The sequence below is a fragment of the Rissa tridactyla genome, chromosome 16 (assembly GCF_028500815.1).
Source record: "Rissa tridactyla isolate bRisTri1 chromosome 16, bRisTri1.patW.cur.20221130, whole genome shotgun sequence".
NCBI classification, from domain to species: Eukaryota; Metazoa; Chordata; class Aves; order Charadriiformes; family Laridae; genus Rissa; species Rissa tridactyla.
The window spans coordinates 4961626-4981075 of record NC_071481.1 but is presented as its reverse complement, the minus strand read 5'-3'; the positions used below and the strand labels follow the sequence as shown (position 1 = coordinate 4981075).

Sequence of the window (19450 nt, the reverse complement as noted above, 5' to 3'; positions counted from 1 at the left end):
GGAACGAACTCCTTGGTTTGCTTTGCCCTCACGTGCAGCTTTGCCTCTACCCGTTAAACTGCCTTTTATCCCAACCCACGAGTTTCTCCTCGCTTTCACCCTCCGCTTCTCTCCCCCCCGAGCCTCCATAGCGCGCTCCGGCGCGACACGGCCGGGGGCGGGGCTGCCCGCCGTGACGTCACGCGCGGCCGTGTGACGCAGCCCGCGCCGCCCGCCGGCGTCACGTGCGCGCCGGGGCCCGGCCTCCGCCTGCGGCTGGCGGAGCCGGCGGCGGCAGCAGCGGCAGGATGGCGGGCGGCCCGCAGGAGAACACGCTGCTGCACCTCTTCGCCGGGGGGTGAGTGCGGCCTCCGCCGCGGCGGAGGAGCTGGGCCGGGTGGCGCGGGGCGAGGGCCCGGCGGGGCGGGCCCCGCTGAGGGGGATTCCCGCCCGGCCGCGGCTGAGGGGCGGCGGGGGTCTGCGGCCTGCCCTCCCCCGGCCTGCAACGGGGGAACGGGCAGTGGGCGACGAGCGCGGCCCTTCCACCCTCGCCCTCACAACGGTGCCTGCCGCCCTTTGAGCAGCCTGGCAACGTTCTTCTCCTCGCTGTCTCTGTGAAGGAGGCCCAGAATTAGCAATTACATCCTTAGGCAGGATGCCTAACAGCCAGGCAGAAAAGCTAAGAAAGGATCACGGTACAGCTTGAGGTCAGCGCTGGGCAGAGTTAGTTGGGCTGCTGTGACATTTAGCTATATATAATTCGAAATATTACATAGCTGCAGCACCCAGCTCGGTTAAATGAAATGCTTTACTCTAAATCCTGCCCTGAATCAAGCAGGGACTGAGGGATGTCATCCAAAAGGCAATGTCCAGGCAGCAGGCTTTATGCTTTTTGATGGAATAGCTTGATTTTTGTAAAGGAACATACCTGTACAACACTTCAATAAGCTCTGCATAGGTGACAGTTAATAGCGGGGGCTGTGTAACTGCCTGATGCATATAATTATACTGAAAAGCAAGTACTGCAAAAAGAGATGGGGGGGAAAGAGAGTTAGAGAAGGTCGTGATACTTCTAAGTGACACAGCATGCCAGGCCACTTCTTTTAAGTTCTTGCAGGGAGTTGTAAACCTCTTGTTGTGTTAAAATCTTAAAGTAACGACCCCACCCACCTCAACCCGGAATCCAAAAACCCTCCTAAAAAGCACTGTTAATTAACTTATTACAGTAATTGTAATAGGAGTCCAGTAAGATTGTTTTATGGTGGAACTTAAAAATAAATTTTAAAGAATAACCTGCTATGCAGATAGTTAGTGCTGTTGTATGCACTTCTGTCCTTATCAGAAATCATCTTTTGTTTTAATCTTTTTTTAATGGCTTAATAAGTAGTAGAATATTCTGTAGTGCTTGTCAGCTGACAATAGTTAGGAAGCCAACATGAAATCTATTGTTAGTTTAAATCTGTTTAATAGTAGACCATTGTTTCTTCTGTTGCTAAGTAGGAGACTTCAGTCTCCTCTGACACGTCCCTGGAGCAGTAAGTTCATTTAAGATAATATTAAACCCAGCAAAGCTAAGTTTTTTTCAGAGACACTGCCGCCCTTCTGCTGACTTGGATAGTATGTGTTGTTTTGAGTCCTGTCCTTCCCCTGCCTCCCACACTTGCATTAGAGCAATACCTGGAGCCCGTGACAGAAACTGGACCTGAATGCACATATGCAACTGGTTTGGATAGTAACGATGCCTATCCAGAACTCTAGGTGTCCTCACATAGCTCGTCAGACTATAAATAAATAGGCATTTTAACCTCATTGGTGTTTTAGTGTAGTATACTGGATGATCAGCATCTTCCTTACTCATTTAACATACCCTTTACCTTCTCTAAGGTTCCTAGTAAACAGCCATTTTCTACAGCAGGCCTAGCAAGGCACCGGGTCCAATCTGTTCGTGAGAGAGCATGGGAGGGAAGAATGGAAACGCAGCAGGGAATATCCCCCTCACCACTCTGACATAATAAGATTTATCTATTTCTAAAGCAGCAATGAAAATATAGCAGGGAGGAAAGAGATGGTCTTTTAGGGTCTACAGGCCTTTAAATATTCATTGCTGGACATGATTCTTATTCAGTATATCTTGTTATTTACAGAGACTTATAAGAGTGTACCATCATTTATCTTGCTATAGTGTTACAGAAAGGAAAATGAGACAGCAAATTTAGTCTTCTTGTGCACCAGTCAATGCTAAAGTGTTTGGTTCACTACACGGCCGCCACCATCCAGTTTATTTCAGAGCGGTTCCCTGTCCAAGGCCCTGAACTTCCATATCCTGAATGCGTACATATCTACTAATGCTATTATCTCTTCAAGAGAGAGATGCAGACTTCTTACGGCTCACTGGATAGAACAAGAAATTGAACATTGCCCAAGCTGTTAGAACACCTTTCTCTACACATAAGAACTGTAGTAGGAAATACATGATGTGTTTGGAGGGGTGCTGGACTATCCAGAGACACTAATCACATTAGATATGAGGCGCTGTGCCATGTCTGCATTACGCATTGCAGTTCTTAGTAGTGGTAAAGGTAGCCAGCTCAATAAAATCTGATTAAAGGAGCTCAGCTGTGATAATATTTTGCTACATCTTTTACATCACCAAAGGAATTTTAGAATAAATTGTTAGTGTGTTAGTGCTTGAGTAATAGTCTCCGTTCAGGTCCTTCCTCAGTCCTTCAAATATCTTTACCTTTGCACTTCTTTTCAGTGAAACCTATTATAAGAAATGGGTTGTATTATGACATAAAGCTGTTTGCAGAACCAGGATGTTGGGTCAAATTACCCCTCCAGCAGAAGAAAGTGTTGGAAGTTTAGAATACTTTATAAGTTGTGTAAGATGCTAACCTTTGTTCAATTATAAAGGTTTTTTTGCAGATAAAGCACGAGCAACCCGTGCACTTGAAATAATTTTGATAGAGACATTATTGGTATTGTGATAGCTTCCTGTGAAGGTGAGGATGGGGTGCAGTGTCTGCTTAAGAAGATGTAATACAGGATCCTTATGTGTGCACAAGGAAGGCAGGCTAGCCTCGGGTAATCTTAATGGCCAGAAGAGAAGTGTTTAATACTTCAGAGGCTAGGAGTGATGAAACGCACTCGAATAAGGTCTTTGGGGAGACCTTATAGCCCCTTCCAGTACTTAAAGGGGGCCTACAGAAAAGGTGGAGAGGGACTCTTTATGGGGCAGTGGGGTGATAGGATGAGGCGTGATGGTTTTAAACTGCAAGAGGGTAGATTTAGGTTGGATATTAGGAAGAAATTGTTTGCTGTGAGGGTGGTGAGCCCCTGGCCCAGGTTGCCCAGAGCAGCTGTGGCTGCCCCATCCCTGGAGGGGTTCAAGGCCAGGTTGGACGGGGCTTGGAGCGACCTGGGCTGGTGGGAGGTGTCCCTGCCCAGGGCGGGGGGTGGCACTGGATGGTCTTTAAGGTCCCTTCCAAATGTAACCATTCTATGATTAGAAACTGTTCCCAAGTTGTTGAAAGAAACGGCTTCCTATTAGCTAACTTATTATAAGCAGACTCACTGACTTCCTTTTGTTTCTGTTAGTTCCTTTTAAGGCTTACACTAATAACAGCAAACCAAAGGGTCTTGGCATTTTGGTGGGAAGATGACTCTGAGGGCAGGGAAGATTTCAGAAGCAGCAAAGAGAATGATGCCTGAGTTGCACAACAAATGTAAGCGTGTTTACAAGTCTGGGTTCCTGCTTCCCTGCAGAAGTCAGTGCAGTTGTTGCTTGTTTTTGTTTGGGAAAAACTGGACTAGGCTGCAGCAGAGGTTACTTCATGTTGTCTTTCCAGCTGGACTAGTACTGTTTACTACAGGGATTTCCTAAGAAGTGGTATTTAGAGGTGCAGTGCCCTTCATAGAACTGGCAAAGAGCAAAAACTGGCAACAACCTTTTTATCTTGATTTCTTATAGGTACTGTGTGTTCTTTAGTAGTTTGGTTCGAACTGCAGGGACTGTTTGTTTGAGTAAAACCATGTTTGTGACATTTTTCTCTCTTGCTATTGAGGCCTAAGTCCGTTACTTCCTTGCTCATATGGCTCTGAAAAGGAATCCTAGGTACCAAAGCTTGCTTAAGCCACCTGTAAAAGAGTTGGAAGCATACTTTAGGAAGGTTGGTGACGTGAAGCTGCTTTGAACTGAAGGCATAGTGACATCTGTCTCCATGGGCATAGGTTGATTGATTTGGTTGTGGCCGAGAGGTGTTTGATGCACCTCACCTAAGTGTATGTGTCCGCTATACTGTGCGTGGTCCAAGGCAGCTAGAGGTGATGCTGAGGTTGACTGTCTTCAGACTGCTGTCTAGGTTAGGTTCTCATGTGCACTATGTAATTCACTAACAGTATATTAGCTCAAGGAATGTAGTAAGTGCTTACAGGAATATCTATACCCAATGATAACATTATTAGCTGGAAATTTGTTGAATGCCTAATAACTCAAAATTAATGCATTAGGAACAGTCTGTGTTGTTTGAGACTCAATTTCCTATGGCATCTGAGAATGCAGCAGCTTGTTTTGTTTACAGTCTTGATGATGCAGTAGTGAAATATCAAAGCTACAACCTGCGTTGCTGTTTATGCCACGCGTGTCAGGCTAGAGCATATGGCACATTTTAGAAAAACAATGAAATTCCTATTGCAAATACCATCTCATTTAAAACTTACCACGCTTGCTGTGAATATACTGCTCACTGTGGGATTTCCTTATTTGCCTTCATGGGCATGATCCTATGTCAGCAACTGGGAAAGCAGATAGTACTCCGCACTGTTAGTGCCATGGTTTAGCTGTATCCCTAGCTGTCCCGCTGAATTCAGTCTTGCAGCTGTGTTCAGGGAGCTCTGCAGGCTTCTGAATCCATCAGAGCGGTCCAGTCAGTAATACCAAATGATTGCCCAAGGTGTATTTTGACATTTAAAGCCATATGTGGTGCTATCCATGAAGCGTGAATTGACGTATACTTGTCAACCTGGTTCTTAGAGTAGCCTGTGGAGTATAGTTGCCAGACTATTTGCACTAATACTTCTTATGTAAGTGTTTCACTTGATTCCTGTCTGTCAAAAATTCACTGTTAAATGTTGAGAGTAGTTGCTGTCCTTTGAGGAGGAAGAGGTAATTTCAAATGCTCACATAGCAAAATGTGTAAGGCTGGGTTGTAAGTTATGATTCCTCTAACCGAGCGTCTCATCATCTTTGCTCGTGATCTTGATAAAACCAGTGATACTCTGCTGAAAGATCATGAAAGGTTTGGATGATTTTTTTGGTTTGTTTTTGTTTTGCAGAACTTGGTCTAACATTGTGTTGTTAGCGGTATTAAGAATATTGCTCATTGATTAAATCTAAGACAGATGAAGTAAGCCCTACTCTTAATTAAGATTCTTGGCATCTGTATCAATTGTGCTAGTGGGCGCTGAGAGTTTCTTTGAAATGCAAGTCATTGGTATATCGGGGGTGGACTTTGTAAAGATAGAAACCTGTCAGCAAGAGAAAAATTGGAACTGGATTTTGAGATTTAAATCCTTGGCATGCTTTTTTAAACAGTGTTTTCGTTTTATGGAAGTAAAAATTTTTTCTGCAGCTCCTAATGTATAGTACATTATATATCTCCATAAACACAAAGTATGTTTAATGTTCTCAAACCAAGAGTTTCCTTAGTTCCTTTGTTTGGACATTACAAAGCAGAGAATTGTATTTTACTGCTCAAGTGGTAATATATGCCTGGCCCATCATGTAACTAGAGGAGGCGTTTCAAAGCCTGAAGTGCAAATACTGTTTTTCTGGCAGGAAGTGACAGGCCAAAGCTGATGAATTGTTGGTTGTCTCACTTTGAAGAGGTTTTGTATCTGTGATACATGCAGAGCGTAGCTGGGAACCTCTTGTTCCATAATTATGTGCTTGCCATGGGACCTCTTGAAGATACCCTACCATAGTGTTTTATTTCCGGGGAGGTTTCTATCTTTTGGCCAAGCACAGATTTAGATATTGTTTTGGGATTTTTGCAAGAGGCTAATGCAGTAAGCACTGCTTAACATCTCTGGAACTGTAGTTCTGCACTGATATATCACCCCCCCCCAACTCAAACCAGTATGAAGACTGTTTTGCCTTGGTTGCAGGAGAAGATTTTCACAAATGAAATTTATCTGGCTCTGTATCCATAATCTGACTCTTTCAGGGTTCATGACTGTTTATGTAGCTGAGGAAGGCTGGTTGTTTTTCCTTTCTTCCCAGATGTAGGCATTTGGAACACCCTAGGAATACAAAGTGTTTCTTTTATGCACAGTGTGTTATTTTTCAATGATGTTTCCAGGGAATAGAGCAACACCAGTGTATGATGCATATAATTCCCACGTGGAGGAAAATCAGCTCATCTGAAAAAGCTGCCCAATACATCAAAGTCCTTAATTGAACTATCTGCTGATTTATATTTGGGACATAATGTATGCACCCCGTTGACATTCCGAGAATTGCTCTGTTAGATAATGTTTTTTTCTTAAATGTCACACTGACAGCATAAACTCTGAGCTGTTAAAACTGATGATGCAGATATTAACTCATTGTGTTGAATATCAGAGGATTTACATATGCATTACCAGAAGTACTTAAATACTAAAGGCTGAATAAATTAACTGGATTATCAAACTAAAAGGATGAAAGGCAAGGAGTGGGCTAGGAAGGCAAGAAGACAGCTGATGCAGGAGGGAATATGCCAGAGAGGCTAAAAATTGTATGGCAAGATGTCACTCTAGACTGAGCAGCTGGTAGTTCAGAAACAGCAAATGGAGTTTCAGTGTTCTGAATTTATGAATTGTTACTGTGAAAGTATTGTTTTAATGTTCATAAATGTGAAATACAAGAGAGCTGAAGAAGGAGTCCGCAGTAGTGGAGTGTTGATAGATAAATGAGTTGGGCATTAAGGCAATCAAATTCTCTTTATCGAGTTCCTACAGACTTACAATTTCTTTTGAGTATGTTGATTAGTCAGGTGTTAATTATACATACTTGTGTCTGTATTGGATATAAATAGTAGGAAAGGTGGCAATGGGGATCTGCAAGAGGGATCCTGAAAACACTTCCAGCTCCGAATTGTATGAGCTGTGGGACAGGAAAGGTTTTGCTGGAGAAGCCATTCCCGACCTCTCTTTTTCCCCAAAGATTTAATTTCAGAGAAATGTGAGCAATGTGAGATGCATCTGACAAAACAGAGAAAGGATAAACTGAAGCGATGTCCTCCAGAGCAGTATTGACACAACAGAAGGCTTGTGTCCAAGCCCTTGTTCAGTACACAAAATAATCAGGGGCCTGATAAGGTCTCTGTGAACACTGTTTTTGAGCCAAATAACACAACTTCAGTTGCTGTGTACCTAGTTCCATGAACAACTCTGTGACTTTATTCAACAGTCAAAGCATAAGTGGTTTAAAGGCAAAGCTCTTTCTTTTAGCATCTGTCACTTCGGATGTGTGGATTGTCCCTAATTTAGGTTTTTACCCTTTCAGCTGGCAAGAGGAAGAAGCAAGAACTTAAAGGAGAAACTCATTGAAGCATGCTGTTAAATCATGTTGCTAGTCTCAGTGAAAACACAGTTTCTTCTGTTGGATGCATCTGTATATTTCCTAGTCAATAGGTTCAGTTGTAGTAAATCCTAAGTCCCAATGTCTTTCATTAATAAAATTTAGACATAATGCCTTTTAGCCAACATCAACATTATGTTTAATTGTGGAGTTTGACAGAAGGGACATTCAATTACCAAAGACGAACAGCAGTAGAGAGAGAAATGGTTTGACCAGTCACTTTCCAGATCACTGACTAAAATGAAAGTTAGGACTCGTACACCTTATATGCTTGGCCTGGTGTGCTTTTTCTGAGGCTCAGTCTGCTTACATTAAGATGAGTATATGCCTATTATAGGATCGCTTATTTCGTCTTTATGTATGTATATTTATATATATGCGTGTGTGTGTCTATATGTGTATGTATATATGCACACACATATATGTGTGGTTGCGCAGTATTTTATTTTTGTCCTTCTGTTATCAGAGTATGGGAATTCTGTTCTTTAGTAGCCTTTTTGTCTTGTTACTGTGTTTTCCCACCCTCCCTCTCATCCTTGCAGCTTCCTTCCCTCCACCTCCAAAAAAAGTAGTTGATATCCATTGTTTTTAAGAGGGCCTAATTTAGTGTAGTTTTGATATTTCCTACTTCTGTAGACAGCTGTTTTAATCATAAGTACTGAAATGACAAAGAACGATATTCCTGTGTTTTCAGTCTGTAGTGTCCTAATCCCCAGTGGCTTGTTCTCATCTGCCAGCTTCCTGCTTCCCATAAGAAAAATCCATCCAAGGGTATGTCTGTTTTAGGACAACAACCTCTGAAACATGGATGGCTCTGAAGTTTTTACAGGCAGAATTCCAAGTCCTGGCAGAACATGGGACAAGCAGATGGTTAGTCAGGGATTTTTTGTTAGTGCTGGGTATCATCTTTGTGTTTACTGGTCTCATCACTACACATGATCATTGTAAGAGTTCCTCAACCTTCCCTCCCCAGGGCTTGGGAACAGTCTCTTTTGCCTAATGCCAAGGCCGCCCTGCTTTCTAAGAACTTGTCCACGATGTGGAGCAACTGGAGACAAGTCTTCAGATTTTATTTATAGGCCATGCTGTGATTTGGCACATCTGTGCAGCTACTTTTTCCTGACTGTGTCTTCTGTTTAAATTGTATTTTACAGATGCGGAGGAACAGTTGGTGCCATCTTTACGTGTCCCTTAGAGGTAATAAAGACTAGGCTCCAGTCTTCAAAGCTAGCCTTCCGGGCTGTCTACTACCCACAAGTCCAGCTGGGGACCATCAGTGGTGAAGGAATGGTCAGGCCAACATCTGTATCACCTGGGCTCTTCAGTGTTCTCAAGTGAGTACTGCTCCTCCTGTCATTCAGTACTGCTTGACACCAGTGATCTGAGTTTCAATTCCTCTGTGTAAACATGGAATGCAGATTTTGCTCCAGACTTGCCCTGGAAGGATTCATGTCAGTTGGGCTTCTGCCTTCAGCAGTAGCAAGATAAATTATTCTTTTAAAAACACATTAAGTATTCAGGATTCCTGAGCGTTCCTTTGAACTTCCACAGAAATTTGTTTCCACCACTTAGAAACTTTCCAAAGTGATTTAACTGTCTGGAAGTGTTATTTTTAAAATTGTCTCTTCACATTTAGGCTTTTTGGTAGTTACGACTTCTTAGGGATCCATACACAGGACGTACTGTAAACTCTTAATGTGCCTTAGCTTGTGGGAACTATCACAAAAATACTCCAGATGAAAGGGCTTTTTCTCAACACTAAGAAGTGTCATCTTTGTCTCTTATTGGGAATAATCATGTTTACTGTCTCCTTTGAGCGTTGGAACAGGTAATCCTTACTAGCTGGGGCCAGTTCCTGGCAAATGATTGAACTACTGAATAAGCCATATATGCTGTCTTCTTCTTGGAGCCATTCCCAGTTTGCTTTGAGTAGCTAGTAGAGATATTTGTTGCTGTTGCTTCCCATGCTATTTACCTGCTTGATGGAGGGAATTTTTAATTCCTCTCTTGAAGCACTCTTCTCTTTGGAGTGTCGTGTAACAGTGAGAGCCTGTAGCCTTTCTCTCACCTTAGTGGACCAGCATTGTAACAAGATTTCTGATTCTCTGCACTTAGTGATGCATGTCAGCCCCTGATCTGTCTTTGAAGCTGGCCCTGCTTTGAGCATGAGTTTGAACGAGATGACCTCCAGAATTCTGCGTTCCCATATATTTTAAGTTATGCGTGTCTGCACTCTTGTGTGGATGATCTATAACTGAAATTTATGGGAGTGGGGGAAAAGCACTTTTTGCAAAAGCAGGCTCACTGAAATATAATGTCTAATTGGGGTCTTGGAGGCTTTTATCTTCTCCTCAGCTGTAGCTGACTTAATGAGCTCTCCTCTGTTTGCTCTTAGATGTTGTCTTTGCCAATTATTATTATGCATCAATCCTGTCTACACCTGTGTTACTTACAATCTCTGTTAAAAGCCTTCCGTGTGGTTCAGACTGCAGCAGGTGATGCTCCAGCTGTTCCCTTTTCAAATGTGTATTCATAAAGAGGAGGAATTGTGGAATCATCTAGCTCGCAAGTGCTGAATAGTTTTACCAGCAACTCTAAAGTCCAAATCTCTTCTACTGGATATCATATTAAAGCAGCATAAACTTATGGTTCAGATCTCATGCAAATGGCTTGAGTTTATTTGGATCATTGGGCACCCCAGGGCGATGCAGAGAGCTCCTGTTTAGATCAGGTGTCAGGAATGCCAAAGAAAAGAGTGGCGAGGAAAGCACGCTGAATGGTTCTGTGCTCGGCAGGCGGCGGGGAGATGCTGGTTTATGTAACAGTACAGTGCTAATTCTGATTCTCTGCAGAGCTGTCTGGCTAGAGTCATTCTGGGACAGGAGTTTCTGTGCTGTAAACAGTGCTGCTTTCCCCTGCCAGGCATTTCTTTGTCTATTCAGAGGTGAGTCTAGAGCAAGTCGTGACTGAAAAATGTAAGGTAGTGCCAGTTGCCTTTGATTTTCATCTTCTTTCCCTTGCTGTCTTTTCGCCTTGCAGCATGGGACTTCAGGCAGCTGTAGCTAAAGGAAGTGAAAACTTCAAGGCACAAGTTTCTGAATTCATCCTCTTGGCCCATCTTTTTCTGGGGTTGTCTTCTTTTTTTCTTTTAGGGAGAGATGGTTTAAAATTGGGTCAACCTTTTAATATATTTATTAAGCTCATTAAATTTGATAACTATGATTTTGATTTTATTTCACTTCAGGAATTGCTCAGCTGCATGTATTACCGAGTTTTGAACCTGCTTACTTCAGAGGATTGAGAAGGGAGAGCAGAATATTTATGCTGCTATTCCCTTGCAGGCAGCGTCTATGAAGAACAGATAATGCTATTGATTATGATCTTTCTGATAAAATACAAATGTCTGAAGAAAGAAGAGAAGTTAGGTCTCTTGCTTTTACTCTTCCATCCCTTTCTCAGTGGTGGTCATGCATTGCCAAACTGCATATGACTTGGGCTCTCTGGTTTGGGAAAATTGTATGGCTAAAGAAGCAGCCATTAGAGCCCTACATATAAACTTGCTCTGTAAGATTTAAAGGTGTTGAGCATGAAAGCCCCTTAACTGCTGTAAATAGAAAGTAAGTAGGTACTCGGGAGGGCAGGTTAAGCCTGCAGCTGAATAGAAAGTGCTCCAGAAGGACATGCTGTTTTTGTCTAATCCATTTAAGATTCTGATGAGTCACCCCAGCTGGAATCTGCAGTCGTGACTGTTAAGTGACAAAGAACAAGTAGTTGGTGGATCTGTCTCCTTGGAGACACTCAGCCCTGGAGTTTACACAAAAAGTTTAACTCTGCTGCAGAAAAAGTGTTTCAGAAGCTCCTGTAACATCTTCTGTCTAATGAGTTTGGTTTTGGAATCTGGGCGGAACATTCTCAGCAGTGCTAATGACCTAGAAAGCAAATTCTGAAAATTGGCAGTTCCAACAGGTGCTTGTGAACTACCCATGGAGCCTGGTGTTATCTGGATGTTCTTGCATGGTTTTCACATGGTGAGTTCAGTTAAGAGGGCTGCTGTCTAGCAGACTGTGCACTGAAATCACAGTGATTACTGGACCCTACCTGGCTTTCAGTGGTAAATACTTGGCTGTTTACTAGTGTTTGGCTGTTGTTTTAGTCCGTGTAAATATGTCTGCTGTTAGTGGTGCAAGGAATTTGTAAGACAAGTCTTTTTTAATGAGGTGCTTCAGAACTTGGCAGCTGCTGGGGAAGCTGTCCAAACAGCTGATCTTCAGAGAAGTCCTAGCCCAGCGTGCCTTCTAAGGTGTGAGGGAAGATGGGTGGAAATGGCTTTGGAAACCTGGGCGGTAGCAATTGCAGAACTGCAACAAAGCATCATTTTTGTGATCTTCCTGCTTTAGACCTGCTCATGAAGTCCAGTCCTGACAGTGATTCACAGCAGTACCTCTGTAGTTGGAGTTTATTTGGGAAAGATGATGTGAACTCTTCTCAATGCTCTCAAAACCAGATATCCCTGAACTACCTGGGGAGGCATAGCTTGTAGTATGGTTGCCACATTCAGCTTTCACTCTGGGGAAGAAACACGTAACTAGGTAATTGTGAAAGGGGAAAGGATTTCTGTTCTTCTTGTCTCTATACAGGAAGCAAACTCCTGAATTGCTTAGATAAGAGGATGCCAAAAATACTCTCTGTTCATCAGAGTCAACTATCGTTGGATTCTCCATGAAACTTTAATTCAATTCCTGACAGCTCTCAAAGAATGGAAATTATAACCTTGTGCCATGTGACACACATTTGCTTGTAGTATACTGAAGTTTTATGGTATAGTGGTTTTTATTCAGTAGTGTGTAATTCTGCTAATTTTCAACTATATTATGCAGCTTAAAAGCTAATATCTTCAGAAATCATACTTATTGCTTTTGTACAGTTCTTTTGAGTGATTGTCTGACGGAACAAGAAGCATAACTTTTAACCCAAATACTATCCTTTTTTTTTTCCTGTTTGTTTTTATTTTAAGGTCAATTCTGGAAAAAGAAGGACCAAGGTCACTCTTCCGAGGGCTGGGTCCAAACTTGGTTGGAGTTGCACCATCAAGGTAAATAGTTAAACTATTGCTAAAAGACACGTTTAAGGCAACAACCCAAATGTTGCAGTGCATTTGTGATTCAAAAGAATAGGTCATGAAGTTATCCTATTTGGAAACTAAGATTTGTGCATGTATACTGCATCGTATACATACCAAGGAATAATTCTGAAAATCTGCTTTACACTTTACACTGGAAGGTGCAGATTAAATAAGGCACTTAAATTCCAAGTCATTGCAAGAGCCTCTTACCATATGCTTGACAAAGAAGAGAAAAGTAGTGCAGAAAAATCTATAGGATTAATATTTGCATTTTTCTGATATGATCTGCTACTTCCCTGTGAATGCATAACTGTGTTTGCCAAATACTGAGTTGGAGCTAGACGCCAGGGGAGAGGAGTACCTATCTGGTCCTTGATTGCCTAAATTCTTCTGAAATGAAAAACCACACCTGAGGGGGAAAGACTTGCATTGCTGCCACATAACCCTGAAGAGGTGGGTGAGTGGGTGTCCCACCCCACCCCTTTTTTTTTTTTTTTTTTTTAAACAGCAACAGTAAAAGTAGCTACAAAGTTTGTTTGTATTTGGAAGTCTTATAGGCACCTAAATGGTTTCCACGTGTACCTGTGACTGTCCCATTTTTGGCAGGGTTGAAGATCTTTGTGCCTAGCAAATGTTAAAACTTGTTAGCAATCAGAAAATTGGCAGATGTTCTCTGCCTGAAAAAAAGGAACATGAAAAGCAGTGTACTCCCTCTCTGGCTGCTTGCCTAGTAGGTAGGATGTTCCCTCTGGAAGTGGGGAATCCTGTTTCTGTAGGGGTAATTTTTGCAGCAGGGATCTGAATCCAGGACCACCTGCTCTTTCATGCAACTCGCTTATGCTATCTTAATTGTAGCCACCAATTCTTCCTAGCAGTTCACTTCAAGGAGCTGTGATCTGAACGCATTTGGTGCGTACAGCTTCTTTCTCATCGTATTGACTGCTGCAGATCATCTGAGCTTCTAATGTAGTTATGGTGCTGAACAAGTTTATGGAAAACATAGGCTCTAAGGGGGGAAAGTGACAATCCCAAGCTGGTGGAGATACTCAATCTAACTTGCTTTGTCTGCAAGACCATGTTGACTCCTATCTCAGAGTTGGTCTGGAAGTAAAATATTTCTACCCTTGAGGGTGTCAATTCAGATAGTGGCACTGTAGTGTAAGGAGAACAAAAGATAACCACCCCAACCCTGTGTCCTTGTAAATGGAAGCAGTCATGTGGAGGCCTCCTTGGAGAGAAAGGGTTTTTTTTGGGGGGGAATAGTAATGTGTCTAATTTCATGTTGTGTATACTACATTGCCTTTCTTCTCTCTCTCTCTTTTTCTTTTTTTTTTTTTCCCCACAGAGCTGTCTATTTTGCATGCTACTCAAAAGCCAAAGAGCGATTTAATGGCATTTTTGTGCCCAACAGCAACATTGTGCACATTTGTTCTGCAGGTTCTGCCGGTATGTATTTGTAATTCATCTCCCGTAGTCTGCAGCAATACCCCAGTGTCCAGTCCCTCACCAACAGCAGGCAATACATGCATTGGTATCTGCGTGGCTCTGAGGTGCACCTTTATTTTTAAAGCATTTATTCCAACCTGTTCTTGCTACAAGACTTCTTCTTTCCCTCTCAATAGTTAGGAAACAAGTAGAATGAATCATGAGGTGGGGACTGGACTTTCAGTGTGTCTGTACAGGACGTGGGGACTGGATTTCAGTGTGTCTGTACAGGACCTAGGCTAATAGACCAGTCTTGGCTGACAGCTCTGGGTAATTGAATGAATACAGAGGCCAGTATGTGGTGCATTCTGAAAATGTACACTTAGGTTGAGGCTGTGTATGCCAGAAAACATTAGAACCTATTGCAAGGTATAGAAAGGTATTCTTTTTAAGAAATATATCCAGCCATGATCTCCACAAAAGGGTGAGTTCAGGAGAGGTGGCTGAGTTCCTGAGACAATACTGTTGTTCAAAGGCACTCCTAATGAGCCAAAGTTCAGAGACTATTTAAAAATAAAATCTGTGAGGCTGGAAACATCCTGTTCTCTCAGAAACAAACAGACAAAAGGACTTAGCAAGCTTGCTTTGGAGACTGTTAAGGAACACACTCTCTGAAGAGCTTAAGTTGGTATTTCGTAGCATTACTAAAAAAGCAAATCTGCTCTTCTGTAGCATCTGGCTTAAAAGCCAAATGTCGATGTCATCCAAGGAGTTTATAATAAAGGTATTGAATATGTTTGTTACGTAATTTAGTTATAGGAAACCTTGAGTACCTTTTCAGAAAGTAATTCTCAAGTATTTCAGGAGTTAGAGAAGAGGAATGTAGGACTTTGCAGAACAGCCTAATGGAGACATGCATCTGTGTATGGTTTGTGTGTATTGGTCAAACTGGCAGTTGCCTGCTTGTGCAGTGCAAGCCTGCGGCTCCTAATTTCTGAGCCTTACTGGATGTGAACACTGCCTGAAGTAACAAGGCAGTTTGACTGAAGGCATGCTGGTGGAGCTGGAAATACACTTGCTTTGGCCTTAGCAGAGATTTGTGCCAGCATATCCAATAGATAATGCAGTGATGCTCTTTTGCCTCAGCACTTCCTATAGGTCTAATAGTAACTTTGTGAATGAGTTATAGTAGTATTATTTCTCTTGTGTGCGAACAGACTTGACATGTCTATGATTTGCCCACATTCATTGTTGAGGGAGGTCTTAAAAAAATTGCTGAAGCAGATGAAACTGGTATAGACACGTGTTTGGGTGTCTTTTTAATTAAGATTTTTCAATAAGAACAGTCGAAACTATATACCACATATTGCAGCTGTAGAACACTGCATAATGGCATGACCTGATGCCCTTGTCTCTGCCCTTGTTGGGTGTTATGGGTAGTATTTTAAAATTTAACTTTTGGAGGAAGCTAAAGACAGACTCACACAGTTTGATCCCAGGAATTTGCTAGCTCCTAACTTGCCTTGTCTACAGAGGAACTGTTTTCCTTTTTAGCATTTTTAAATATTTCTAGATTGTTGTTTACTAACTTGGGATGAACTTTTTTCTGACCGTAATGCTATGGTAATGTCTCCAAATTTAAGAAAAAAATATTAGTAAACACCAGCAAACTTTTGACACTGTTTTAGCCAAATTGTTTTAGGATGTTGTATTTTTCCTACCAGGATGGGTAAAATAGTTTGGTTTTTGTTTGTAGGAAAATACTGCAGAAAAGCTCCACTAGTTCAAGCTTTAGTAACCAGAGTGATCATTAAAAACAGTCTTTCCCAAACTAACCCCCTAGTTATGGGTGGATTCTGTTAATGAGATGGCTCAATGGCACCACCTAGAGCCTTGGGGAAAACAAAAGACACGTGTGTGTTCCCCACAGGTTTCCTTTTATCTGTTGTTCTAAAGCCCAGTCAGTAAGTAAGGTGTCTTGTCTACAGCAGTCTTCAGGAACATGAAGTACATACTAAAATAGGTGCAAAAAGGAAGAATCCTTTAAGAAATTCCAAGGCCATTGGTTGCCACCTCCTGAAGTTTACCATGAGATGGTTCTCAGGCAAGAGAGAGATTGCATGCTGAGCACCGCCTGTCTTTTGAAACCTCTCAATAGAGCTGGTAACAAGAACTGTCTCACTGCACGGTGTATGAAGTTCATGTTTGCCATGGCAATACACCGGCCTGGATTCAGATATACTTTTGGTTTTCTTTTCTCTTTTTCAGCCTTTATCACAAATTCCCTGATGAATCCTATATGGATGGTGAAAACCAGAATGCAACTAGAACGGAAGTAAGTAACTGATTGCGGGAGATTGGATGCCCCTGATTAAGGGAGCCTCTGGAAAACTGAACTTCCATGTTTTGACTCATGGCTCTGTACTTCAGTAGATCTTGCCCAGTTGTTTCCCTGACTCTCAATTCCACCTTTCAAGCCACCATACTTCTGCCTGGTCTAACTAAAGGTTAAGGTTCTCTGTGTCCTACTTCAGATTGATGCACAGTTACTGTTGAGAAGGATGTGGAAATTGCCTTGCGTGCGGAGTTCGGTTCAGTTTCTGGTTTCACTGTAAATCTTAAGGAAAGTTGGGCATGGCATTAATTTTCTCTCAGGTTCCTGCTTACAGAGTCTTCTGTGCTTCAGGGGTTGGTGTCGAGGATAAATATATTAAGGACTGAGATGCTTTGGTACAACAATAATAGAAGCTATGAGAAGGTCAGAGGAGCTCATGTGGGAGGCTGAGCATGAGCTTGCAGTTTGTGGCCCCTTTGGCAACATCACTCGTGCTGGTCCTAGATCATACAGAGGTGTGTGTTACTGCAACAGACCAAGGGTACTGCCACAGCTAAGTAGCTGTGAACAGAAAGGGGGATGGGTTTAAATTGTAATGAAGCCACATTAGTTTAGTTTCATAAAACATTCTAGAGGCAATAAGAATCTGTTGCAGTGATTTAATGTTCTTTTGGTTCCTTCAGCACTGTATTACTGTTAACCATACCTCCTGAAGACAGAGAGGGAATTTGACAGTAATATCTTTTAGTTGAGTGATCCACAGTCACTGGTGGAGATCAGAGCAATGAGGGACTCTGCTAGCAATGTGACTGATTAGAATGGAAATTCTCTCCTGCAAGGACACGTTAGGTCAGATAAGAAGGATCCTTTAAGGCACCACAACTTATAAATAATTTATAAGACTTAATTCCAGCACTTCATAGGGTGGCACCTTTGAACTGAGTGCTGCCTCTTAAAATGAAGGATCATTTCTCAGGTAGCAGACCTCTGTCTCTTGGCCTGATGAAGATGGCTGTAAATGGAATTACTAGTTTAACACAAAGCAGCGTCTCTCCAGTGCTTATTGTCTCTTAAAGCATTGGTGTGAACTGTGACAGACTGGATAGAACTTGAGCTGAAAGAATTATTATGAGCGTGTATTAGTGAATTAGCAAAGCCAGGTTTGCACTCCTAGCATGATAGTCCTGCTCTGTGCAGCTTTCCTAGAAGATTTTTGGGGTAAAACTTAGCAGAGAACCATTTCTGTAGTTATAAAAACTATTGAAAGCCATGAGTCTTTTTAAATATTAATTCTTTTTCTGGACTCATTATATGCTCTGTTCTGTTTGTTTTTTAGAGTCAGAGGTTCAAAACCAATGAACGCTTTGCAGTGTGCTAGATATGTTTACCAGACAGAAGGTATCCGCGGCTTTTATAGGGGCCTGACTGCTTCCTATGCTGGGATTTCTGAGACCATTATCTGCTTTGCTATTTATGAAAGTTTAAAAAAGCACTTAAAGGAAGTCCAACTGCCCCCTTCTCCTCCTAATGGGACCGAAAGGAACTCCACAAACTTCTTTGGACTGATGTTTGCTGCTGCTGTTTCCAAGGGCTGTGCCTCTTGTATTGCTTATCCACATGGTACGTTAACTTTTTATTTATGATTGCAGTAGAACAGCTGTTGCCTGTAATCCAAGATGAAAGATGGGGCTTAGGGCTGTAAAATCCATAATTGTTTGAATGGCCAAATGCATGTTACTGTGGCATGTACAGTATGCATTGGCATTTTCAGTACTGGTCCCACCATTCACAGTTAGACACATAGCTGGCGATTGGGACTTCCTACTTTAAAAACAACTCAAAAAATGCCAAAAAGAAATTGAATGCCTAATGCTTCTGTTCTCGCCAGTAGCCTCATCTACCTGAGTACCCACAGCCTCTGGGATTTTGTGATCAAGTGGTGGGAAACACTTGTGGGCTGAGCAGTGTTACTCTTTTTGGGTAGACATGAATGTTATCATGGTTAGATAGAAAGAGCAATATTGATTATGTGAGCATCAGTGAAGCATTTAGTTCTATAGTAGCTCAAATGAGCAAGTAACCCATTTATTCCATGTGATAGGGAACTTATCTTTAACTTTGCTTCCTGCCCGAAAGGCAACGTGTACAGGATTCCATGGCTGAAAGTACTGGCAGGCGATTGGTACAGGAAGGTTTTCATGTCCCTGGGTTTTGTATACTCTTCCCTGGTAATGGCATGTTTCTCAATGAGACAGTTTAAGTCTTGTTAACTTTGGGATCTGATTTTCTCTTCTGCAGAGGTCATACGGACACGGCTGCGAGAAGAAGGCACTAAATACAAGGCTTTCATTCAGACAGCACGTCTGGTAGCACGTGAAGAAGGCTACCTCGCCTTCTATAGAGGACTCTTTGCCCAACTCATCCGGCAGATACCAAACACAGCCATTGTGTTGTCCACCTATGAGTTAATTGTGTATCTGTTAGAAGACCATGCAAAGTAGCAGAGCCAAGACTCCTGTTACAGACTGTAGACCAATTTCTTCGTTAAACAAATAGTCCTTTAAGAGACTGATGCAGGTGGCAGTGCTGGTGGAAAAACTACAAGTCTTTGACCACCTGCTGGATATTTCCTTTTGGATTCATGCTTTCTGAAAGGTCTCGAGTCATTAACGTTAATAGTTAATTATAACCTTTTTTTAACTTAATGATAATTAAACTGCTACTAAATTAAATTACACTATTTAATTTATGTTTGTCCTTTTCCTTAAGAACAGCTATATGTGGTCAAGGAATGTACCTCATACTATCAAGTGATCTCTTGGACTGATGTTCATTAAAACTATTAAAACAGGCGAAGTACTTGTTTGGAAATTTGAAATTGTCTTACTACAACTGGAGTGGTTTCACATTTTAGCGCTGTAATAGCCTAATGCCCAAATAACTTTGAGAGTTCTGGTTTATTCAAGGT

At 42.0% G+C, this 19450-nt stretch overlaps 1 protein-coding gene across 2 annotated transcripts; it reads left to right on the top strand.

The window, feature by feature from the left end:
• The first annotated feature begins 219 nt into the window (after nt 1-219).
• Nucleotides 220-19353, top strand: SLC25A33 (solute carrier family 25 member 33). 2 transcript variants are annotated; one of them, XM_054222163.1, is made up of 7 exons: nt 220-337; nt 8755-8934; nt 12615-12692; nt 14068-14168; nt 16416-16482; nt 17819-18102; nt 18781-19353. In XM_054222163.1, the coding sequence occupies exons 1-7, from the start codon at nt 288-290 to the stop codon at nt 18981-18983; spliced, it is 963 nt and encodes a 320-aa protein (XP_054078138.1). In that variant the 5' UTR covers nt 220-287; the 3' UTR covers nt 18984-19353. The 2 variants fall into 2 exon arrangements, with proteins under 2 accessions (XP_054078138.1, XP_054078139.1); XM_054222164.1 differs by lacking the exon at nt 220-337 and adding an exon at nt 3686-3704.
• Nucleotides 19354-19450: the final 97 nt, after the last annotated feature.